Raw genomic sequence first — 25,769 nt, 5'->3', positions numbered from 1 at the left:
AGATTTGTTGGAGAAGCAAATAGTGAGAGATGTCACATGATGGCCAACTGTGTGGTCAGAGAGAGAAGTGTATTTCCTCATGGCTCCACATGAATGTGTAATTCCCATCTCCTCTTTGCTGTTGTCAGCCCAATGGAAAAGGCCCCCGCCTGCCTGAAGTTTACTGTGTCATCAGCCGCCTGGGGTGCTTTGACTTATTTTCTAAGGTAAGGAGATAGTTTTTAATATTGCTTTTTAATTTGATTGTTTACTGAGACACATCTGCAGTGATGAACCAGGCTGGAAGAATTCCTTCCTTTGATGGGAGATAACTATTTTACAGTTGCTGTTTTGGATATTCCATCCCTATTATTTGGTTCATCAAAGAATGTCTTATTACTTCTGTGAGTGAGGCAGAAATTGATTCAGAAAACATCTGGGTGTCTGTATGATCTGGCTGACCGAAATTTTTTCCATTGTTTTCTACAGCCGTTCTGTGCTGAGCTGTAATTCTTGGCATCCATAGTTTGGATGATGGGCCAGTACCACTTTTACTCCAACACCCTGTGGAATGATGAGGTTGAGAAAAAAGATTATTTGATATGTGAATTCTATACAGTTAAAACTAGTGACAATTTTATTTTTTTTCACTCAAGGAGTCTAGGATAAAGCCCAGATGATCTTTTGATCGGCCAAATTTTAATTTATTGTGTTTTTATTTGCCAGAGATTTTCATTCAGATATGGGAAATCTCCCAGAACTTTCAGAGATTTTACCTGCTAATTTTCATAGGAATGAAGTGGAAAAGAGTGTGTAAATCATTGATGTTAAATAAAATCATAGCATTTCTATTGTTCATATGATCTAACATTCATATAAAATATTATCTTTAAAGCAGGTTTTGAGTTTTTCTAGATAAAACTTTAAAACAAGCCTTGTGTGAAGAGCAACAGTTGGGTTGCAAATAGTTAATTGCAATTTTGCTTCTGATGTCTTTCATAAAGCTCTGAAATAAAGGGTTTATAACAGTGTCTCTTCGATGTAATATGTGTCTAAACATAGATATCTGTGAGTGAAATGGAATGCATTGTTCTGGGAGGATCACCCAGCTCACCACACTTGTGGCGTGCACAGAACTCATGAGGCTTTTTGTTTGCTATTATGTTTTTATCTAATTTTGATAGTGCTCTATTTTACAAAGGAAGACTTGGGAGAAGGAAAAAAAATTATCTTCCTTACAACCAAGTATCACTGCAGCTGAGCTATAAGGTCAGACAGCTGGCTCTCAATACAATGAATAGCTGTCTCTGCCTTACACTGTGAATGATGAAAGACCGTGGGATATTATATCTTGGATATTATTTATCACAAAAGCAAAAAGATTCCTCTGGTTTAAAATGCTTCTCTTCCTATTTCTGTTAAGTTTCATTAACTTTGTCTTCCACAAAGCCTTTCCTGCTCACTCACTGTTGTAATACCTATTACTGGGACAGACTTGAGAACCACAGATATTTTAACTTCCAGCCAGTTCATTTGGTCATGGTTTCAACAGCTGTTTCGGACCATTTTATCTCTTGGGATCTCTGTTCAACTTTTATTTGGTTTAAATGCTCCTTTTATTTGTGTTGTGAAGGTCTTTGGAGCCAGGCATATGACACACACATGACCCCAAGTCCAGCAGCAAAATCATCCAATAGCCAATCCTGTGGCTGCAGGAGCATGACTGAGTGCTGGCAGTGTGCAGGAGCAGCAAGGGACCTGGGGCACAGCCCTGCTTCATTGCTGCTTCCCACTGGTTTTGTTTGCTGAGGATGGCTGTGCTGCAAATTACATCAAGAGTGAAATCCATGGCCTCATTTATGGTTATCTGCCACTTCCAAGGACTGGAATGCAAGTTATGTATGTAGGGCCAGCTTTGCTTTAGTTAGGCTTTCATTATGTCACAGGGAGGAGGGGGAAGCTGTGCACCAGCGAATGCCTCTGCTGGCATTTGGTGTCACCAGCTCTCCTTACAGGTCACCAGCTTGTGCTTAAGTCTATTTTAATGTTCTGCTTCAGTGAAATCATTTCCAAGAGAAACAAGAGAAAATGTCTGGCTCAGGCCCACTAACTCTTGTATGGCCTTTTGCTCTGGAGTGGTGGTTAAAGGATCCCCATTGCAGGTCAAACCACCAACTGCTTTGAACCTTGCTTTCTGTCTTCTTTAGCTTTATCATCTACATGCTCAGTCTAATGTGGGAAAACTTAGCTGTGATCTAATTTCTGTTGCCCCATGTGACCAAAGAGAGAAGAACATAATAGTCTCCTCTATCTTTAAGAAGTTCCATCAGCTTATTTCAGGACTTGATTGCCTGCTGTTTCATCAAGAGAAAAGGACCTTAATGCAGGCACCAGTGTGAACAGCTGTGTATGCTTCAGGGGCAGCTCAGGGTCTCCAGCTCGGCACAGGCTCTGACCTGACAGCCACTGCTGGGACCCTTTCAGGAGCTCTGTCCTGCTGTCACAGTGGCAGCATTGCTTTCTGTCTTTTTCCTGCCCTCTCAGTTGAAATGAAAGAGATGCTCAGTGCAAAGAAAGTTTTTCCTTGATATAAATTTCAAGGTGTACCACTGAGATGTGATGCTGACCTGGGTGTGATCATGGCATTTGTCTTCATCTTTCTCTCCTTCAGCTCACCCTGTTCAGACGTAATCCCAACAATATATACATCCCTTTAGTTGTGTTGAGTCTTCTTCCTCTTTTCCAGACTTATTAATTTCCTTGCCTCTGTGTTAATAACATTCACAAACAGCCTTCATTTTGTAACCAAAAAACATGGATTGATGGTAATGAAGAAATACATGGAAGAGGAGACATAAACTTAGATCTGCCATGTGTTTAAGCACACATGGGTCAAAGGATGCTTCAAAAGTCTATGTGATGCTGACATGTTCTGTCTCTCTCTCACTTCTGTCTTACTAATGGACCAGATCCTGGATGAGGTTGAAAGGAGAAGGGGAATATCTGCTGCCCTGGTTTATCCATTTATGAGAAGTCTGATGGAATCTCCTTTTCCTGCACCTGGAAAGACAATCAAAGTCAAAACCTTCCTGCCTGGAGCTGGAAATGAGGTAAAAAGCAATTGCAAACATTAAAAGTCAAAGCCTTATCCTTTACCACTCCAGTATCAAAACTGGAGTGGTAAAAGCAAAAGAAAAGCAGGAGGAGACAAACAGATCCTGCAGGGCTGTGGGGTGGCAAACCCTCAAAATAAGCAGATCGTGAGCTGCACCACTGTGGACATACTAATGCTAGTTCCCATTGATGATTATAAGCCAATTTATGGTTATGTATTTATTAATTTATGTTTATTGAGTTGAGTTGTAAGAAAAGCAGCCAGCACAAATGTCCCAGTGTGCTTGGCCTAGTGCAGCTCAGAGACTGCAGCATTGCTGGGCTTTATCACAGTGATAACAGGCCAGTGTGAGTTTGCCATGCTGTCTGTACCTGAGCACTTCAGCAGCTGCTTGTTATTTCAAACCTTGTTACTGCTGGTCCTGGCCATGGTAGGAGTGACCAGCAGCATTTAAATGGCTCTCTTTGGTAATAAATACCTTTAAACTGGCTCTCAAAGGAAAGTATGTCATGCAAAACTCTTTTGTGTGTGTGTGCACACATATAATAGATGCCACTTCTTTTTATTCCTGACTCAAGGAGCTAGAAGCCTAGCATTGGACAACATGTGCCTTATTGGAGAATGGCAGTATTGATTAAAAGGCTTTTTCAACTTGGGGCTGGCCAGCCATTTACCATGGCAAATTCTGTTCTCTCCATGCCCCTATTTAAGAATAGAGTAGCTCCACTCAGATGGTCAGGCATATACAGGGAATTCATTACTGAAGACAGGAATAGAATTTGTCCCAGTTAGTAAAAGAAGAGAGAAGAAACTCCTCTTTAGGGTTATTTCACCCTCTTTAGGGTTTTTTACAGTGTCTTTGTTATTTTTGCATTAAATCGTATTTTCTCTAAATGTAGCACCACTGACTTCAATGGAGTGAACCTGTAATGTATGGTATGAAATGTAAAGGACTCCTTGTATAAGTGACTTGCAAGGCATTTTAAAGTCACATGCATTTTCTTCTGGAGAGGCAACATCTGAAAGGGTGATTGGCATAATGGGGAAAAGAGCTGACAATGCTTTTTCTGTGTGAATGTAACTGGGAGCCATGATCTGCAGCTTCTCTATCCTCTGCTCAAGCTTCTGAACTCTCCCAGAGAAAAATATTGAGATAATTCCAACAAACAAACAACTCTCTTCTGGCTGAGCTTCGCTCTCTGTTGTGCTAGTACAAACTCGTTATTTAAATGGAATGCACTGGCTTAATTAGGAACAGAATCCTTATCCTTTCATTGTGGCTCCTCTTGCCTAAACAAAGATGGTGATTAATTGGGAAGCAGACAGTGTATTTCTTTGTGATGAGCAGACTGAGGCAGCAGACTTTGCCAGGCAGCAGAAAACATCCCTGGTATTTGTGAAAGCTGCCATAACTTGCATTGCATCCTACCCTGCAGCAAGATTTTCATGTTGGCAGGTTTGCAGTAGAATCAGCCCTTCCTGATTTGGCACATATACTTGATTTGAGCTTGCAATCCCAGTGCTAAGGAATGGAAGTGGGCACCTTTGCTGATTGTGAGAGAGAGTTAGGCAGCATTTCCAAGGAGCCATTCCTGGTACAGTCATTCCACAATTTGTTTCACTGCTGTTGTTTGGGGCAGGAGCTGAATGGTGGGTGTCTGTATATCATACTGTTCCTGTATTTCAGGCTTAAAAAAATCAAATCTATTTGATTTCATACATACTGTTCTAAGAGTGGCTTTCTATTTACAATTGTGTGTTACTGATCACAAACAATATCACAACTAAACTGATAGAAACTTATTTTGTTTACAGTATCCTGTGATCTTGAGCATATCCTTAAAGCAGTGTTTGTGAGGAATTCTGTAAGGGCTACTCCAGTTAAAACCTGATCCAGTCTGCTTGTGGAATGTGCTGTCATGTGCATGAAAACATAAAACTAGTCTAAAGCAATAAAGTAATGGTGATTTTTGGACATATGGAAAGAAGATGCATGCATGTTCCTATTAATATATATTCAGAGATTTCAACATGGCTTCAAGTTGGCCAACTTCTTCCCTTTCCCTTCTCTTTCCTCAAATTCCTCAATAGTCAATCATTTGCTGTCTTGTGCGTCATATTTTTCTCTTTCTGTTACTCTCTTCTTCACGTTATTTTTCCCTCTTCTTTTTTCTGTCCTCTGTCTTCAAGTTCCACATCTGAATATGTCAATTGCAGAGTAAAAGGAAGATATAATAAAGGAATCAAGGAAAAAAAGGCATTTGAGAAAAGGAAGGAGAGGGCCAGAGGTCATGGATGGAGTATGAAAATTAGACTGTAAAGGGATATCACAACTCACCTTCTAAGACCTTGTCCTGACTCCCCAGTTAAGTATATATATATATGTGAATGTATCTTTATATGAAAAGAGAAAGGTTTTAAATGTTATGTAGTGAATTACACATTATAGGAGAGTGGAAATGAAGTAAATTGGGTTCAAAGTCTTCCTGGCCTTTTAGCTGAGTCCCAGGCTCCTATCTAGATGTTCATATGAATTGTTAGTCAAGCTTAGAACTCAATTTACCTTGACTTTATGGCTGTTTCAACCCTGTAAGCTTCCATCTCTAGCATTTGATTGTTACTTGCTTCATGCTCTTGACACAGCCAAGCTTTACATCCCTTACAGAATGTTTGGAAGGGGGAATTATGCTTCCCTTGGAGATGACAGCAGACAGTGCACACAGCTGTATTCTGGGAAGAATGGCATGCCAGGAATTGTGCAATACACCATTTTTCTGTGCCTGCACATGAGGGGCTGGTCAGTGTGTGTCCCCTCAGGCACGGGGCAGTGCTGCAGTATAGTAGATGTTTTCGCCCCAATGAAGGAGAGGAATGATGAGGAGGACTCCATCCTATCAGAAGCTAATTAATTACTTTATTTACTTTATTATTCTATATTATATTACACTACACTACATCTAAACTGAATCTGCCAAGCACTCAACTGCACTCTACTGCACAGAATCTTGTGACTGTCAGCCGACAGTCCCGGCACACACACACCTGGATTCGATTGGTCAGTGAATCAAAACACTCACACCAGAATCCAGACATCAATTCCCTTCAGGTAAACAATCTTCCACAATGCATTCCACTTGTGAACAACACAGGAGCAGTAAATGAGATAAGAATTGTTTTTTTTTTTCTCTGAGGTTCAGAGAATGTGACTCTCAGAAATAGTCTTGGGAAGAATTGTGCCTTGCTTTTCTCTGTGAAGGGAAATGTGGCTGCCCTGCAGGGCCAGGCCGGCTCTGGGCCCCTGGCGCTGCTGACCCTGCTGTTGTTGGCTGTGTGCAGGTCATCGAGCTGCGGAGGCCCATGGACTCCCGCCTGGAGCACGTGGACTTCGAGTGCCTCTTCAGGTGCCTGAGCGTGCGGCAGATCATCCGCATCTTCGCCTCGCTCCTGCTCGAGCGCCGCGTCATCTTCGTGGCAGACAAGCTCAGGTGAGTGCTGCAGGCACCTGAAGCACACGGGCGGGACAGTGCTGTCTCTGGATGCAAAAGGCTTTAGGAAATGTACTGAGTGGTTTCCAGATGTCAGCATCTTCTCACTGGAGGATTTAAATGTCTTTTTACATCCGTGGGTGTTCTGTCTTGCTTTCCCACCTGTAAAATGGCGATACAGCTTCTCACCTTCTTCACAGTTAGCAAACATTTGCTCAGCATTTTGATGCACTGTAGTGCCAGCAATGTTTTTGTCAGGTTTTGGACACAGAACTCTGATAAAGAGTAGCAGAAGTTGTCACTGAGGTGCCTTACCTTGTGCTTATGCAGTGCAGGCAGGCAGGGAAGTGGGGTGCTGAGAGCTCCCCTGATTTGCTCTGTGCAATACTGAGACTTTATGTTGGGGCTGTTTCCCCAGCCAGTGGGAATATTAAATTACTATCACAGTGCTTCCCAACTATTTAGGATATTTTTCCTGGTGCTCATGTGACCTGAAACATTTCCTTTTGGCAGCTCCATCTTGGGCTCCTTGCTAGAACCTCTGAACACACCTTTTGCTTCCCTGCCCTTTGATTGCAATCTCCCCTCTTTGTTCCTCTGAAGCACAAACTCATCCCAAGGTGTAAGGAGTGAGAGCAACAGGCCACATCTCCATATGGCCTTTCCCAAGGAAATGGGAGTTCTGTGTAAGCTGCACCCCTGCCCCACAGCAAAGAAGCATCCTATTTTTTAGAAGCTTCAGTAATCCATACAGAAAAGTGTGGGTAATGTAAAGAAGACATTATTTTCTGTGGCATGATACATAATAAAAAATGACAAATAAAAGTAAAGCCTGTCATTTATTAGACTCAGGAACATCCAGCATCTTTTAAAAGGACACCAGAGGCTGTATGGGAGGTTAAAAACACAGATGGATCTACCCAAACAAACTTTGCTAAACATTTTATCAGTCCCGACCTCCTCTGAATGACCGCCAGAAACAATAGCCGCACTTAGTGGCCGCCAGTGTATATAATAGCAAAAATACTTTGCATAGTAAAAGCTTTACAACCTTTAGGGGAGAATTTCTTAAAGCTGCAAACCCTTCTCAGGTTATAAAGTTACTTCCTTAGCAGTCGTCTTTGTGTCTAGAACAACAGGAACATTTTATTTTGTCCCTGCTCTTGTCAGTAACCCTTGGTTTGAATGACCATTTGGGATGCCTTAATTTCACATACACCCATGACGAGAATTGGGTAACTAATCCAGGGTTTCTGCAATACTTTAGTAGATATATGAATCACACCATGAATTTTGGAGCTGGTAGCTTTAGAAATACTGTTGGTGCGTTCCTTCTGACTTTTCCTACAGCATGTTTACTCACCTCATTCTGTCTGTTTCTGTTTTGCCATTCTTTCAGCACCCACAAGTCTGACTGTAATTCAGATTGACACAGATCTGCATTCCTTCCAATGGCACAGCGATCTGAGTGGAAATTCACAAAATTGGTACACCAAAAGTGAGGGCTCTGCTGTGCTGTTGCCAAGTGCTGCTCTGCTCTGGAGTTCCCAGTTGCTCCTCTGTAGTGTTCTATGGACCACAGGCACAGTCCTGCAGGGATGGCTCGCTGTGGGAATGATCCTCAGCCATGAGGGATGAGACACCCAGCAGCCAATCCCTGGAACTTTTCCCTGGGACAGCTGGCCTAGCCCATGTGCCCTGGGCACTGTCCAGGGAAAATCAACAATTAAACCCACTTTGAGAGGCTCAAGGTGGCTTGGCATGGAAAACAGTCGTGTTGCTGATACCGAGGGCTTGTGGTAACCTAGGACTTTATCAGGAAGCCAGGCTTTTATACATTGCAGCCCTGGCTGGAAGTTCAGGCTTGCCTGTGCAATTGCCTTTCTCTTGGTAGCTGCCTAGTCCCACAGGCCTTGGAGCATGGAATAAGAGTTCTGCTTACAGGCAGTGTGCTGCTCACCCTTTTGGCACACAGAAATAGGGCACCAGGAGCAACAGGAACCAGAAGTTATAAAGATCCCTTTTGGTAAACACATATCCCTACCTTGTGCTCTCCTGCAGAAACTGTTCTCCAGTGAGCTGTTGTTTTTGTGTTAGAGGGGGCCATAGGATAAGGGCCACAACACAGGAGAAAAGAGAGGATTCAGATGGATCTGAGAGGGTTGGGAAGTTTTGTGCTTGCTCCTGTAAGAAGGGACAGAACCTTTCTTACAAGAAGGGCTTATGTTCATATGCTTTCCTATATCCAAATGTGCCCTTTATTGTATGTCTATACTTGGTTTCATTTGATAAGAAGATGACAAAACCTGATGTGGTAGATAAGGTTCTGCATGCAGACTTGTGGATCCTGAGCTGTCCTTCTGACCCTCTGACCTGCTGAGTGTCACATGCTGGAAACATAGCACCTCTTATCTTTTGTCTGCTCTGTCTGGGATCCCAAACAGTCTGGGGTGGAGACCACTTCTTGCTCTGTGTGTGCAGCAGCTCTGCTTTGTGCAGTGTGGTCCCTCTCAGCACAGAGATCTAGGAGGTACTGTAAACCAGAAACTAATAATGAGTCCTTTGACAAGAGCCTGGAGAAAGTGACAGTGGATTTAAATTCAATACTTACTGAGATTTTCATTATTTAAATAGGGATGAAGTCTAAAATGAAACACTCTGGCTTTGAGCTAGTAACTGTCTTCTTGGAGCCTTTGCCTTGTCTGACATGAGTTTTGTTTATGGGCATCCTGGCTGAAACTGGAGTTTACCAGTAATGTGGGAGAAAATGAGAAGCTGAATATCTCACAGGTCCACTCTGTGCTCAAAGAATGAGAGCAGGAAATTAAAATGATTTTACAAGGGTTTGATTTCTGAATGTACCCAAAAACTAGCTTAGAAATAAATGATGTTGAGGTTTAGGCTTCAAACAGTAAGATGCGGTGGGCTTTTGTGGCTGCCTGTTTCCAGCAATAAATGATTTCACACATTATACAAGTCTGGGAAAGTCATGCCTAGTGAAGTGAGATTCATTCAGTTAGTTATTATTTATGATTCTTATAGTGCCCAGAATGTGCCAAAATTTAAAGTCCTTGATCTTTGCAGGAAGAGATTGTTTGTTAACACAGAGTGATGCTCCCAAGTAGTGAGGAAACAACAGCAAAGTTCTGAATGACAGCACTGTGAGGTTGCCTTGGTTAGGTTTGTACAGTTAGGTTTGGGTATTTTTCCTCCAGTAAGTTGATTATGTATTTTTTCTGCTTGAAATTGGGTGAATAAATCCCTGCAGCTATTTGCTCACCTTCAAAATGGAATGTGAATCTGCCAGTGACCTTTCAGAATTTCCCTTTCTGTGAACAGTGGAGCAGACAACAGGGAAACAAAAATAATGATAAAGAAAATAATAATAAAGATAATAATAAAGATAATAATAAAGATAATAATAATAATAATAATAATAATAATAATAATAATAATAATAATAATAATAATAACAACAACAACAACAACAACAACAACAACAACATCACAGCTCTTAAAAGGGAAACTTAAGGCTCCAATTCCTTAAAATCTGCTGAAAGCACAGCTGATGTGATATGCCTCATGCCAGCTCTAATCTCTGTCCCACTGGGAACCCCTGTTTATGTTCCCAACATTCTGCCTGTTCACCCCAGCTCTGGAATAGTCCTGTGCCTGCCAGCTGCAAAGGGGGGCTGGTCTAGTGCCATCCTCTGGGGTTTGAGAGGCAGCAGATGCAAAACCAGTGGGGCCTGGGGCTCAGGAACACTGACCTTGCTGCAGGCACAAAGGTAGCAACAGAAAATAAATAGAAAGCAAACATTGGAAGGAAAACATTTCTCTGCTTGTTTTAGTTTTATGCTGGGGAAACAGATTTGTGGACATGTTTGCTGAGGAGGTGTTGTATCCATGTGTGGGAGAACAGTCTCTTTGCCTTTTCCCCTGAATGTTTGGAGAGGGGAAGGGAAGGCTCTGGACATAGCAATGACCTTTTGTTATAACCCCATTTTTTAGATACAAAAACCACCCTTGCTGTAATCCACTATATTGGGAAGGACTCTGAGGATATTTTGCTTACATTTCACATATGGGTCCAGTCCAATGCCAGCCACAGTCAGTGGGAGTATTTGGATGAGGTTTCTGGTTTTTTGCTACAGATCCAAATCCTCCAATATTCTTCCTTTGAAAACTTTTGGGGCTATGAAATGCTTCTATAGAGCCCCTTGTAAAAGACAAAAAAGCTTCTCATTGTTGCGAATGTTGGTTTTATATGAGATATTTCAGTTACTTCTCAGTGAAGCAGGAGCATGGGCCTCAGGGAGAAAACCCTACCCCTGCTCCTCCCCACAGTATTTTGAACTGCAGGAGGAATCTCTTCCAGCACAACTGTAGAAAGTCCAGGCAGATCCCAGACCTGACCAAAGGTTACAGGCTGGAGACAGAAACACTGACTAATACAGGACAGAGCAGAAATATGTAAATAGTGGGGAAGTCATCCCACAGGCATGTCTCTGTTAACTCTGGAGCAAAGGAGGAGCAGAGTGTTCTTGTATTCAAGGGCAAAGGCTTTCAGAACACAGCAGTGTTTCCCTATTCTCATGCACAGACACAGCTCAGGGCTGGCTCTGCTGTGCCCAGGATGTTCAGGGAGTGGTGATGCCTCTCCTCAGGTTTGAATCTGTTGTTTTGGGGCCAGGCTAGAAACTGGCAGCAAGACCTGAGAGGTAGCCTGGTCCCCATTTCTTGGTGCCTACCTGAAAAACATCCTTTAACCTAGCAGCCAATATCATAGCATGATCTTGTAGCTCAAGTTAAAATATGCAAATTTAAATAAACTATAAGTGGCAATGTTTTAGTAGTAAATCGTTGCTCCTCAGTCCAGTAGCAAGGTCAAGTGGAAAAGCAAGAATAGCTAATTTCTGGGACAGATTACTAAAGTGCAAGCTCATTCTCTATTTCCTCATTGTTCCTTTTTTATTACTAAAAGTAGGATTTAATTCTTACAAACGAATCATGGCCATGACAGGTCTGAACAGCTTCACCAACTGCCTGGGAAAGCTCCTTTCCAGTAGCTGTCATCTTGTAACACTTGTAAAGTCTGCCAACCTGCAGCTTAAAAGGTAAAAACACGTGCATTAGCACAGAGAAAAGCTTGGTAAACAGACGTGCGCTTTGGCCAGTAATAAAGACTTCCTTGATTTTCCCCATCACAAAAACCTCCAGAAAAAGAAAAGTGAGAGAAATTTGACTAAAAATACAGGCCAGAAAACAACTTATGAGGGACAATTTACTGCTGTCAGTCTCTGACTGGTCTGCACCATTTCTGAGCACAGGCTACAGGGTGTTGGTAGACTTTTAATTATCAACTGTGCATTAAAGATGATGTTTGGATATGCAGACTACTGCAGCTGTGGAATGTGTAATAGCTCACAGATCTTCTCTCTAAACCCAGGAGAAGTATGGATGGCTGACATTTCTTCTGGTGTATTTTTATCCAAAGAACTTGAAGTGCTATCTTAATACTGTCAGGATTATTGTTCTTGTCTGGTCTGATACGAAGATTAGAGAATTTCTTTCACTAATTTCTGCAGTGGAAGGAAGGAGCCCTTGTATAATTATCCAATGTAGACAGAATTTATTCTACAGCAAAACCATCAATTTCTCATGTATGTAACCAGAGAGTTTCTGTTTCCTCCAGTGAGAGCCAGACCAGCCCCTTTTCAGGGGGCTAGCAGAGCTGTCTCCTAATATTCTTGAGAGAAATTCTTCACTTTTCTCCTTCTTCTCAAGAGCTAATTTACATTTTTTACCACTTGGATTACTTTTTCCAGCACTTAGATTTTGCGATGGCTGATACCAACAAAGCAGCTGTACATGAACAGTAGGAAAATGTGTGTCAGGCAAAAGGGACAGACCAAGAAACAAAATGAACATTCGAAGTCTCTGGCTTGTTTAATATTCCACAGTCCCAGAGAAAACAACCTAATAGTGACATTTTTAATGTGTAGTAAACGCCAATGGCATTTTTAATGTGCCATGTCCCAAGAAGGGTACAGCTTGTATGTTTCCTTTTCTTCCTTCCCTCCTCCCCTGCTTTCCAGTGGTATTTATTTATGTGACTCCAGGCTTTGGCCAATGCTCTACAGTGGGAAAACATAATTTTTCCACTTCCAATTTGTGCAAAAAAAATCTCTCTCCCTTCCCCATGAAAGGAAATGGGATACAAAGATGACCCTGCTGCTTGGTAATTCCCTTCTGGATTGCTTATTGGCACAATATGGCAGTAAATTGCAACATCTTCCCAACCTGACTTTTTGCTCTTTGCAAGAGGATATAGATTCCCTCTTTTCAGCTTTTAAATGAGATGGATTAGGGGGAGATTGTTCCTATCCTTGTTGGCTACTGCCTAGAAAAAACTTCATCCTGCTTTACAGCTGTGCTGCTGTTAACAGCGGAGTGATGGCTTGGGAATCTGAAACCCCCAGTGTGAGCAAGGACTGGTGGGAGCAGAGGTCCCAGTGTGGAAAGAACAAGGAGTTAACTCTCCTGTGGAGCACCTGCTCCAAGACACTTTTGTTGTGGATTCATGCTAACAAATTGTCCTGCAGGAAAGGGACTGGATAACTCTGTGGATACAAAGGATAACTTCACATTTGGAAATTTGGGAAGTTTGGAAGTTTGGGGTTTTTTTCTTGCAACCACCTGACAAAGCTTGGGCAGGTAGCTGATGTGTCAAAGCAATGACTTTTTTCCCCAAATACTATTTTCTTGAAAAGGCAAGTCCTCATTCTGTAGGGCACTTTGCAAGTCTCTTTCTCCAGGGGCTTTCATGTGCCTTGCTTACACACAAGTATTACAGCAGCAAAAAAATAATGCCTTTGTTAATACCACATTCCCCTTTAATCAACTGTTCTCTGCTTTCTTTTAAATTAAGTACTTCAAAGCTACTCTCTGAGAGGGAGAGCTCTCCTAACAGTGTTCTCTGCTCTGCAGCTCTTAGCTCCATGGGATGCAGCCTTGGTCTTTGCATGATCCAGGATTGTGCTCTGCAGGTTATCTGTGGGACCCCACACTGTCACTCGGGTGTTCCTAAAAGGGGGGGGCTGGTTCTGAAAATGCAGCTCTTACTGAACTAAAATCTGACAAATTATGTAATAGTTGGAGACTTTTGCAAAATTTGGATGAAAACCAAAAAGAAAGCCTCTTGTATAGTCAGAATGAATCTGCATTTACACCTCCTTTTATGTGTACTTCTGAGTTGATTAATTATCAAACACTGAAAATCTGAGTTACTTTATGTGACTGAAAAATCCACTGGCTTTAAAAAAAAGAACCCCTGAGGGCACATCATCTTCCATGATGTCCATCTCTGTGAAGCTGTGGGAACACGTTCAGTGTCAGTGATGGAGCCATGCTGGGAGGGTAAAACAGCCCAAACCAGGAGAGGATGTTGCACACTGAAGCTGAACAGGATGTGGCCAGAAAAGAGTTTATCAATGTTGCCCACTCTGTTTTCTGTCAAATACAAGACGGAGGGACTAGAAAAGGAACCCAGATGATGACACAAAACAGGATTGTAAGCTTTAGTTCGTGATAAAAAAAATCTCCTCCTAGAAATCATCAACAGCACAAAGGCATTGCTGCCTGTGCTCTCCAAAACTCACCTTCAGTAGTCACTGGACCTGTCCCAAAATTAAATGGTACCCCACTGATAAGGAACTGCAGCACTGCTTTTGCCAGACAGGTGAGGACATACTGGGATTCCTTTCTGAGAGGTTTACAAGCTTGGCTGTTCTCCTGCTGCCCTGTAGGAAGCACCACATAAAACATGAAGTGTGACTTGTTACTTGTAAGAGAAGGCTTGGGTTTGGGTTTAGCTCCTTTGCATGAGCCAAAGCTGCCATTTAAGTGGTGCGAAGGTTAAACAGCTTCACTCTTGGAGCTGTAAGCATAGTTAAAGGATTTTGGAAAGGACAATAACTGATAATTGGCCTGATGTGATGTGGAAAATATGCATTTCCTCCTCAGTCTCAGTGCCCCCCTCTCCCTGCCAGTGTTATCACTTGTTTGCATTCCATGAGATATCACAGAGGTCACTTGCAGCAAATATGTCAGCATTCAAATTAGGGAAGCCACTGTGGTTGGACTCTGCCCTTCACTCTTGCATAAGCAATGTTTGGTTCTCACTCCTGCATCAGGCTGCTGCTTGCCAGGTGGGGGGAGTGTGGGTGGACCTGGAGGCTGAGGGCACAGGGTGGTTTGGCAAAGCAATCACCCACCCTAGCAAGTGTTCCCTTGTTGAGCAAGATTCTTGCTTTGTCCAGCTCCTGTGCAGAGTCAGGGATTTTCACCTGCTCCTGGACTGGGCTGTTACCTCAGTGCTGGAAGTACATGTGAATATCTGTTAGGTCTGGGTGAGAGATGGTCCAGCCCGTGACAGACAGAGGACATCTGCTCTCTGTGCTTTAGGGAGCTCCTTGCCCTGTGCCAGAGGCTGGCTGTAGCAATAATTCTTGCAATGTGTATGATGATTAAGTTGTGAAATGTTCAGAACTGGCTGCTGAATTTGAGATGGGCCAAATGGACCTGCCTCACCATGATCCTCATATGGATTGTATGTGTTCCCATTCATCATCACATTTACACTGGAGAATTCCTAATTTTATTCAAACACTAGGAGCAGAGCCTTCCTTTGGCAGGTCTCCTGTGCCATCAAGAGAAAAAGCAACCTAAAATAGGCACAGGTTTGTCTGTGTTTCCTGAAAAGAAGGATACTGGGTACTGATCAGAGATACAATATCAGCTGCATACTTTAGGCCAACTACTAAAGACCTCAGGTAATGGCTCTTAGTTCACCTCTTATTAAGTATTTGCTGTATAAAATAAATCACAGTGCAAATTTTTACTCTGGCTTTTATAGCCCAAACTCATGCAATTTTCCATGTAATATGAACCCACTATTTTGATTTTAAACATCTTATTGATTAGTGTAGAGAAATGAGATTTATTAACAGGAAATACAGCAACTTCAGAACTCTCTTTTAGGTCACACATGCAACCATTCTATCCTAAACTTCTTGCAGACACCCAGATTTTCACAGATTCACTTGAAGGTCAGGTGAGGAGAAGTGCTTGGCAGCAGCAGGAGAGTCCTCCTCCCTATGTACCCCTGCACAGAGTTGGACCCTTTACAAAAGGATTCTGCCATAGGGAATTCTCAATCCAGGATGTTAAAATCTAATTATTTGACTTTAAAAATAAATTATATTCTTAAAATTAAAAAATGTATTAATAATATGTTAACATGAAACTACAATATTTATTAGCTTCAAAAATTACAGTCTCTAGTTCCAAACCACCTTAGAAAGGCTTGGAGGAACCTCTGTAGTTTGCCCAGCCCCTGAAGGGCTTCTAGAAAAGTAAAAAATTATTCAAATTTCCAAAGCTTCAACATGTCTTGCTTATGAGAGGCAGCCTTTGCAGCAGCCTCTCCCACAGCAGTGAGGGAACTTGTGGTTCAGAAGGTGTTATTATGTCTTGAGGGCTGGTCTGATTAAAACAGAAGTGGGAAAATAAAGGTCTTTGAGGCTTTATTTCAGCAAAGTATTTCAGCACAGTGAAAGTAAATTAAAGCTGAAACTTCTGCTGAAATACTGTGTTGAATCAAAGCCTAAAACAGTAATTTGCCTGTCCCCTCATGCTTTAATTGGTGAGGTGAGGCATGACCTGATTGTAACTCCTGCTGCTCTGTAATAATTGGAAATAATTCTTTTATTAGTGCCCAGACAATTTACTGGATTAGAATTAATTTAGGTCAAACAAAAATATGTTAAGCCCAAATTCTGATATTTGTATTGGTCATAATCTTTTTCCTCTCAGGTACAGGTAAATGTATTTGTTGTGGAAGAAACTTTTCAGTTTGAGAATTATTGCTGATAAAACTGTTGGTTTGTGTCTCTCTGCTTAGCAGCAGTGGCTGAGGTGCAGAGCACTGGTTGTATTTGATTTCCATCTGTGCCACCAGTGGGCTTTGAGCTTCAGCTGCCCTGGGGTGTGACCTTCCCTCCTGCAGCTGCAGCCCCTCTCAGCGTCTCTGGTACTGACAGAGGAGGGGCAATTGGCATCAGAGAGCTCCACCTCCCTCCATCTGTCTATAGCAACAGGGAGGAACCACTTTCACCTTGGGACCTCATCATTTGGCTGCATGTGTGTGATAGCTTTAGTCATGTTCATATTAAATGGTTTTCCCTGGTCCTTGCATTGTTCTGCCCAGCCAGTCACTGTCTTGTCCCTTAATTTTACATCCCAGCCCCTTTGCCCTCAGTTTCCTTTTCACCTGCTCATCAGGCTCATTTTGTCTCCCTCCCCTCCCAGTTCTACCTCCCAGATCTTAATTTTACCTCCTTGCATTTCGTTCAGCCTCTTCCATGCCTTCCTTTCCTTTTCTGCTCTTCCCTCCCCTCAGGTTCCTTGCAGGAGGAAGATCTCTTTCTCCCAGAGGAGCCTTCATTTCTCAGTGTAGCCCAAGGCTGCAGAAGGATGTCTTGCTTAGTGCTAACAATTTATTCTGAAGAAATTAGCGGCTAAATAAGGCTCTTTTTAATATGCACAAAAAATATTTTTAAGACTGCTTCTAACATAGCCAAATTAGAGTGACTTTAGACATCACTAGGTAGGAATCCTTGGCACACAGGGCACTATCTCCTTCAGAGAAAAGTGCAGCAAAGATGTTTAATACAAAAAAAAATAATGTATAATTTCATTTGGCTTTGGAAACAAACTGATCTGATGTCAAGCATGGGGGAATTGGATCAGTTATCTCCTGAGGTTTCTTCCTACCTGAATTACTATGATTCTATATATCTTTGCTTTTAATTGGAAACCAAAATGGTTATCCAGAGACAGACACACAAACTCAAAAACATCACTGAAAACAAGTCAAATTTTGAATCCATATCATGTGAAAATAGTGCCTTACAAATGCAAGCGATCCTACAAATAGGGAGGTATCCCAGAGACACCAGGAATTGCAGGCCTTAAGAGTTAGTTCTTATTCAAAAAGCTGCAAAAACATGCAATTTCTTGATTCTTTGAGTCAAGACAGGAATTGAAGGTATTTTTTTCCCTATTAGACATCCTAGCAGTGGTAACAGAGAAACAGCAATGATTTTGTATAGGATGAATTTGTCTTTGTCATGTCTGATAGTTTTATGCTGGCTGGAAAACTGGAGATGTCCTGCACCATTACAGCAAATGAACTCTTGGATTCTTATTTTATTCCTCTCTGCCCTTTCTGCTGAGTAGTTGGTGGTATGTGGGTTAACAAAAAATGTATTCTCACAGAACAGAACCCCGGAATGAAGGACAAACCATTGATTGGGGGCTCAGGGGGCCTCAGGAGCAGAGCACCTGGGGATCAGGGGGAGTCCTGGAGCTGAGCACCCACACTCTGGAGCAGGGAGAAAGCAGTAACATGTCCCCATTGTCAGGCAGCTTTTCCAGGGCCAGGGATCCTCAAGGGCTCACTTCAAAAGCTGACCTGCAGGAATACTGTGGGAGCTCACTGCAGACAGCTGGAGTTTGGAGACTGCCACTTCTGACACTGAGAAGTTTTCATTTATGTCTTGTCCCTGATGCTATTACTTAGTCTTATCAACCTGATTAATAATGCTGCTCTTATTTATTCTTATGCACCCAGGGAAACCTTTATTTTGTCAGAGCCTTAGAGTGCACTGTATCTGGCACAGCACAGTACTGCTCTGAATTATTGCCAGCACAACAGCAGTGCTGCCTGCACTCCATCTGCACCCAAAGTCTATCAGGTTTTTATTTCCACTTGCCCTTTACTTGATGCTTTTCAAGTTTTCTCTTTTGTCCTTTCCACCTCTGCAGCCTGTATGTGCTGGAGGGGAGATGGGCTGAGCCCTTGGCCTGTGGCTTATCCCCAGAGTCCTTTAGAGTCCTCTGCAAACCTCTCAGACTATTTTACCTTGCAGAGTTGTCACAGACCTCTGTCTCTGTTAGAGATTGGAGTTAATCCAGGATCAGGAGAAGCATGGAAGGATCTAGAAGGGAAGTATCAGGGATCTGTTTTTGCTACACAGTTCACCAGTGGCCCAAGGGTCGTAGCTGTTCCAGAAAAGCAGGGCCATGGCCTGTGATGAGGAGACATACTGGTGTGTAATACCCATGTGAGTCAAGGGATTACACCTGGGAAGGACAGAGCCTCCAGACTCCAGCCTCCAGTGGGAGGAAGCTCTCCTGAGCAGACAAGGGATGTGTGTCAGGGAGGTAACCCAGTCTCAAAGTGCTTGTGGGCTGCAGCATGAATGTGTCAACAGGGCAGATGAAAGACTTCAGCAAATGTGGGCAGAGCAACATCATTTAATCAGCAGGGAGAAATGAGGAACATAAAATGTTGTGGAAAAGTAAACAGTGGAAATACTTTTGTGAATTTACGGTTTTGGCTGTGTTTCTCACTGTGAGGAAGCAGGAAGCCCAGATTTGGTGAGTTGGTTCCAGTCCAGGGCATGGTCCAGAGCACTGGCACAGCACAGAGCTGGCACCAGCCTGGGGTGACAGAGCTGCTGGGTAGCTTGGCCCTGCATGTGAGGGGTGCCTCCCTCCTCTCCTGGCTGAGGAAGCTTGTCTGTCCCTCAGGAGAGGTGGAGGAAGGAAAGGGATATTCTTGCTTTCTCCTTCAATGCAAATGCCAAACTGACTGTGGAGGTGCATGTCAATAGTGAGGTGGGATCAGGGAGCCAAATCAGCAAGTGGTTGTCTGTGCTAGAGGCTTAATCCTGGATTTGGGAGATGCTCAGTGTGTGAAGCTCCCCTTGGGCCTGTGAGAAGTTCTAGGTGTGGAGGGAGAAGCAGGAAGGAATATGACTGAGAAAGAAAAGAGAGTTATCAAGGGTATTTGTGGAATATTTCCATTGGGAGTAGAAGGTGTCACTGAATACGACTTTAGCAGTTTGAGAAAACTGGTGACTTGCAGTGTGCAACAAGCCACAGTCTTCAAACAAGCACAGCCAGCACTGACATCCCAGCCACGGCAGTGTCCTTCCCCTGTAACAGCTTGTCCTTCTCAGAGCGTGCTAATTGTGCTGTGATAAGATATGAATACAGCCTAAGCTTAGGGTTATTTGTTGGTTGGCCAACTCAGAAATTGCTACCAGACATTCTTCCTATCTAAAGGACAGAAATGGTTCTTGTTAAGTCACAGTGATTTGCTTTTTGATGTAGACTTAAACGGTGTTCATAAGAAGTCTCCAAAATTCAGCTGAGTCACAGTTATATCTGAAATTCTGGTGCCTCAGCTCTTAGTCTGAGTTTGCATCTCCCCAGCCAGCAACACAACAAGGAAATGATTCTGTGTGCTATCATGAGAAAATGATTTGGGAAACAAAATAGCCCAAAGGAACATAAATCAACTCTGAGTGGGAAAGAAGCAATGTCATATTTTGCCTGTAACATGATAAAGATTCTCTTAAAGAGAAATTTGCCTTTAAGAAATGTCTCAATAAACTTGAATAATTCTGTATTACTACCTTCATGGGGAGAAGATCAAACACTGATGGTTTTTTTCATCTAGTGAATAAAAAGGCATAGAGAGAACCAAAACCTTGGCAAATTCCAAGTAATTCTTTTACAAGATGAAAAAAACCCATGGAAAAAAAGAAGTGTTTTCCAGTACAACTACAGCTAGAACACAATGCAGCATTCCTGTAAAAATGCACAGACCAAATGGAAAAGCCCACTCTCCAAACCAGCTCTCTGGAGCTGCCCTAGAGTATTAAAAGGGAAAATATTTTGAAAATCTAACTTTGACTATTCTGTTGCTTTACTTTGTGTGCTTCACACACCTTAAAGAAAATAAACCATCTGACCTTACTGCTTAATTCTCATAAACAAGAACAGTTGGATAATGTGTGGGTTGCACATTTTGAAAGGAAAAACTGGAACACACTTGGTTTCCCAGGGTAGGCCTTTCTTTTTTAACTTTACTAAACATGCTTCTCATCATAATATCCCTTTAAAAGGTTCTGAACTGTATTTTGGAGATTTAGGCTGGGGTTCTTTTATACCTATAACCTCTGAATCTTATTTACCCTACAAAATATCAGATATTTTATATCTGATATGTCACTGAAGTGAAAGTTGTGTATCCATTCTAAATATGAATCTTTCCAGCTAGGGCAGAGACACAGGCACTTTGTACAAGCAGGAGTTTGGTGACAGCTGTAGGAGTCCTGCAGAGGGGTGTCCAGGAGGGATAGCAGCAGGAGGTTCTGGGGGCTGGAAGCTTGGAGGGGATGTTTCATGGGGATGAGATGTTCCCAAGGAAAGATTTTCTGAGGCTGAGTTTGAAGAGCTGTGTGCAGAGTGCTGAAGCGCAGAGGCCGAGGCGCTGCCAGGGCGGTGGTGTGACTGTCGTGGGGTGCTGGCAGAGGACACCCCCAGGACACCAGAGAGAGCTGGGTGCTGCCACAGGACACCCCCAGCACGGCTGCTCCCTGGGCTCTGCCCTGCCCTGCTCCAGCCGGCTCCCGGGAAAGCTCGGGGAGAGATTCCAGTGTCCTGGGCTGGAGGCTGAAGCCTCCCCAGCGTGGGAATAGCACGCACAAGAGGCTGCAGGGGCTGATTTACGTCACAGCACTGCGTGTAACACAACATGTTACAAAAGGGCATTTTACAGAAAGAAAGAAATACTCACTGAAGAGCAGAAGAATGTTTGTCTTCCTGCTTTTAGCTTAACATGGCTCTTTTTTTAGTTGCTCAGCTAAGATGACTGAATTTGTTGTAGGTGAAAATGCCAGGGAGTCATTGAAGTGATCTTGAGGAAGTGCTGGGAGTCTGTACCATGTTCCACAGTTCTTCCAAAACACACCAGTGTGCTTGCTGTGGTAGATGCTTGAGACCAAAATACAATGCAATAGCAGCACCATTGCTTGTTATATATAAAAATATAAATTAGAGAAATGCACAATTTTACAAGAATCTTGTGTCAGGCAACATTTGTTATAAACCCATGCTGGGATTGTCAGATTTTAAAGGAAGTGTCAATTAAAGCCAAGCCAGCAGACTCTTTGTAGTAAAACACAAGGATTTGCTCTTCCCCAACTTTTTCTCTCTTTGTCCCCTATTCTCATTTTTCTCATGCAGCAAACTTTGAAGGTAAATCACTGATGGGAACAAACAAGTGAAACCGTTCCTCTGGCCTTGGAGCAATTCACAACTGAAGTAAAAATACTGATGAAGGTTATTCTGGTGGAGGTCTGATGCCACCTAAAGTCTCTGCCAAGTCTTGCAGTAGAAGAAATGAGCATCTCGCCCCAGCATTTTAAAGCAGTAACAGCTCTGCAGTTATTATTTATAGTTCTTTGTGGCTACATTAAGCACAGCAGAAGTTTGCTATGCAAGAAAATGAGTTCAGTCATGTTGGATCCAAATTTTTGTCATCTCAGCCTGCAAGAGGCAGATGATGTAGCTGTGATATGGAGAGCCTGTCTTTATTCCCCTGATGTTAAAATTCACTAGGTAATGATGTTCCTTAATTTTTAACATGTGGAAACCATGCGACTGCAAAAGGGAATCAAATTCAGTAGATGGAAGGGCAACATATGCATGACGTTTTCCATTATAATATCAAGCCTAAAGTTTAAGAGCTATCAACCTGTATTTTAGAGTACTCTGCTGAGCGGGATCCATACCTCTATCACTGAAGTTGGTTAATAAGTCCTTTAAAATTTATTATAATAAAAAGGTGCTATTGTCAAAAAAATATGCAATCTTTGAAAAACGTGTTGCTTTTACCAGCTTTCCTTTGGAACAGGTATTGATTGTTGGGGGCTTTTTATATCTGATTTGGTAGAGTTTTTCTTGATGATTTCCCCCCCAATTTTATTTTACTTTTCATTTTCCTTTGTTCCTGTAGTTAAGAACATTGCTATTATGCTTTTTTGCTACTGATATAATTGTAACAGCCAAGATCTGAAGTGGTTTTTGGGTTTTAAGAATTGTTCAAAGTGGCTGCATTTGAGTGCTTTTGGGAAAATTGAATCTTGACTTCTAAATCAAACAGTCTGCTATAAAACAAATGGATTCTAGTTTGAAACAGACAGGTTCTAGTTTTGTACCTTTGGTTTAAGGTCTGCTGTGAACTGCCACACTGCACAGCACAGAGAGGGTAGGGACTGGAAGCGGGACCAAGGCCTGTCTGAAGTCACAAGTGCCAGAGAGGCAGCACCTTGGGCACTTGTATTTCAACAGGCTGAGTTTCTCAGTGGGTGGAATGTGGTGTGAACCAAGAAAAGCCTTTGCTGACCTGGTTGTTCCTCTCTCCCCAGCACTCTGTCGAGCTGCTCCCATGCTGTAGTGGCCCTGCTGTACCCCTTCTCCTGGCAGCACACCTTCATTCCTGTCCTGCCCTCGTCCATGATTGACATCGTGTGCTGCCCTACCCCCTTCCTGGTGGGACTGCTCTCCAGCTCCCTGCCCAAACTCAAGGACCTGCCAGTAGAGGAGGTAGGAGCTGGCACCACAATTGTTTGCCTGGAGTAAAGCTGGCCTCTCCTAGGAGAGGGCTGCCACTGGGACATAAATCCTCACATGTTTAATTTTTAATCCTCCTCTTTGTTTCTTCTCTTCCTGGTTCTCATTGGCAACTGCCTCTTGGCAAAGCTGCAGCAGTAGCTTTATTCTTCTCTTTTATTCTGCCCCTGTTCCATACCTGGCACCTTGTCAGAGACAGGTGAATATTTACCTGGTCACCAGTAAGGAGGGTGTAAATATGCTGATTTGTTCTGGAACAAGAGGAAGCCATCTGCTATGACATATCTAAATCCTTATGGAAATGGTGCATGAAGCCATGGCCCACAGGAAACAAAACCTTTAAGAATTTTAACTTCTAAGACTTTGTTGATACCATATTGGAAATCAAATGAGAGTGGCACTTCATCAGCTCTTCCAGTAAAAAACCACAAAAATACTCAAGAACACACTCTTTTCTCCCTTGCTCCTATTAGTTTCCTGTTATTTTTCTAAGGAATTTTCTTGTGCTTGCTTCCAAGGCCCTGTGTGCCTCTGGCCCAGGTAAATCTCTGCTCCGCTTTCCTTCTGCTTTCCTAACATTGCTCTTCCACATCTTCCCAGCTCCATCTCTCAGCTTTGCTGCTTTTTTATCAGGAATATTTCACACCCTTGCCTTTTGGAATCCCTGCTGCCTCCACATTGTTTCCTTTAAACCCCTTGAAATACTTTTCAACTGCATGTGAACAAAAATTATTAGTTATAACTTGCATAGATTTAAGAAAAAAAACCTTTTTAGCTTTTTAAAATATATTAATCTAGTATGAGATCTGTTGTATCTATGTTAAATTAGACTTGTAGCTCTAAAGAAAACCTTCATGTTGTTTCATAAAGCACACAACCTCTCGTTTCACAGTAGGAATTTGATTCATGTCGAAGCTTGTTCAGAAGATGATCTTTTGCTATTAAAAAGCATTGAACAAATGAATGTTTTCTGTATCTTTAGATACATTTCACTGCAGTGTTTTCTTTTCTGTAGGCTTTGATGGTTAACCTGGGATCTGATCGATTCATCAGACAGGTAAATTACAGCTCAGAATGCTGCCATGCAGTCTAGCAAGCTGTTTACTCCTATGGTGTGATTGGGTTTCTTTGATCAGAGGGATTTGGCAGGAATTGTGTGTGCAGAGGGAAAAAAAAGTTCTCATTTTCTGTTCCACCTGCAAATAAGAACTTCTCAGGTGTGCAGAAGGTATTGAGGCTGTGACTGTCAGAAGGAATCAAGAGCTGTATTCACAGTGTAAAGAAAGCATCCAAAGACAATAACATCACCTTAGGAAGAAAACTCTCACTGTTGGAGGTGAAAAGGAGAAAAATAGCAAAGAAAATTCCCGAGTGAGAGCACAAAGGTGGAGAATAGTTTAGTGTGACAGGAAAAGCAGAAACCTTGTCATCAAGGAGAGATCACCATCTCCCGACAGTCATGTGGCACTAAATAATTTCAAACCAACAGTCTGCAGGTTACATGGGGAAACTTTTGTGTTTGATTCCCTGGCTGGTGAACAGTGGCTGCAGAGCTAAGGCTCCTGTGCATACTTGGCTCCTGCTGAACAAGCATAAAATAGGATGAAGAGAGCAACAGGGGCAAGACCAGAAAACAAGACAGACTAGAAAACAGTAAAAACAACTGTCAAGGACCAAAGGAGCTGCCTGCAACCAACTACAGCAGCTGTGTGTACACCTAGCAAGGCTTCACATGATGTGTATTTAGTTAAACAGAACTATTTGGACTCTTTGTCATGTAAAGAGCTGATTCCACATTTCTGTGTTTACCTGCTCTTTGGATTATCATTCCTGACTTTTAATCTTATTAAGAGTGACAAGAAATTTTGTTTAGAAGTATTTGTTAGTTGCACATAGATTCTCATTCTTTTATTTATGTAGCCATGACAGTAGCAGATGCAAATATTTTTCATCTGAGTTCTAAACCTGCTGAGAGTATTTGCTATACTTCCTGAATAGATTATTGTGGTTTAAAGATTTTTTTTCCCCTCTATCAGATGGATGATGAAGACACACTATTGCCTAGAAAATTGCAAGCTGCTCTGGAGCAGGCTCTGGAGAGAAAGAATGAACTGATAAATCAGGATTCAGATAGTGATTCAGATGATGGTAAGTTCCTTTGGAAACAGGGACTTGTGTACTAAACAAATGTAGGTAGAATTGTGACTTTCCATGCAGGAGAAACAAAGATGGGACTTGAGGTCTCAAATACCTTTGGTGACATCAAAGGTTGTCTCTGAGCATACAGAGAGAATGCGACTGATGGCATCAACAGACAGTGATACCTCACCTGTGGTTTATTTTAATTTCTTTGTAAATGACAAGGACTCCTGTGGGTCCCTCTGAACCTTTGCTCAAACAGAGGTTTGCAGTTAACTTGGCCCTAACTCAATCCATATAATTCTCCAGGCTTAGGGGTGTGTCTGAGTTTGGAGTTGCTCTTGGCACTTGGTATATTCAGGGGAGAGAAGCAGGTACCACCAGAAAAGAATTTCAGTCCAACATGGGTTGGGTTGTCTCTGAAGGTTCATATTTCTCTTCAGCAGTGATAGAAACAGCCCAGGGTGAATTGAGATGCCTGTGGTTAAATGGTATGAAAC

General features: G+C 42.4%; 1 protein-coding gene across 3 annotated transcripts in view; it reads left to right on the top strand.

Moving 5' to 3' along the window:
* DENND2B (DENN domain containing 2B) overlaps positions 1-25,769 on the top strand; it is a gene marked incomplete at its 5' end in the record, with an annotated part of 151,688 nt that overhangs the window by 123,345 nt on the left and 2,574 nt on the right. For all 3 annotated transcript variants that reach the window (XM_084208170.1, XM_084208171.1, XM_084208169.1), the window contains 6 exons: positions 129-206; positions 2,949-3,089; positions 6,431-6,579; positions 22,926-23,103; positions 24,146-24,187; positions 25,167-25,278. In XM_084208170.1, the coding sequence (XP_084064296.1) occupies positions 129-206; positions 2,949-3,089; positions 6,431-6,579; positions 22,926-23,103; positions 24,146-24,187; positions 25,167-25,278 (700 nt within the window). The remainder of the gene's footprint in view (positions 1-128; positions 207-2,948; positions 3,090-6,430; positions 6,580-22,925; positions 23,104-24,145; positions 24,188-25,166; positions 25,279-25,769) is intronic.

Source organism: Fringilla coelebs (genome assembly GCF_963513975.1).
Source record: "Fringilla coelebs genome assembly, chromosome: 6".
Taxonomy (NCBI): domain Eukaryota; kingdom Metazoa; phylum Chordata; class Aves; order Passeriformes; family Fringillidae; genus Fringilla; species Fringilla coelebs.
This window is presented reverse-complemented; position numbering and strand designations above follow the sequence as displayed.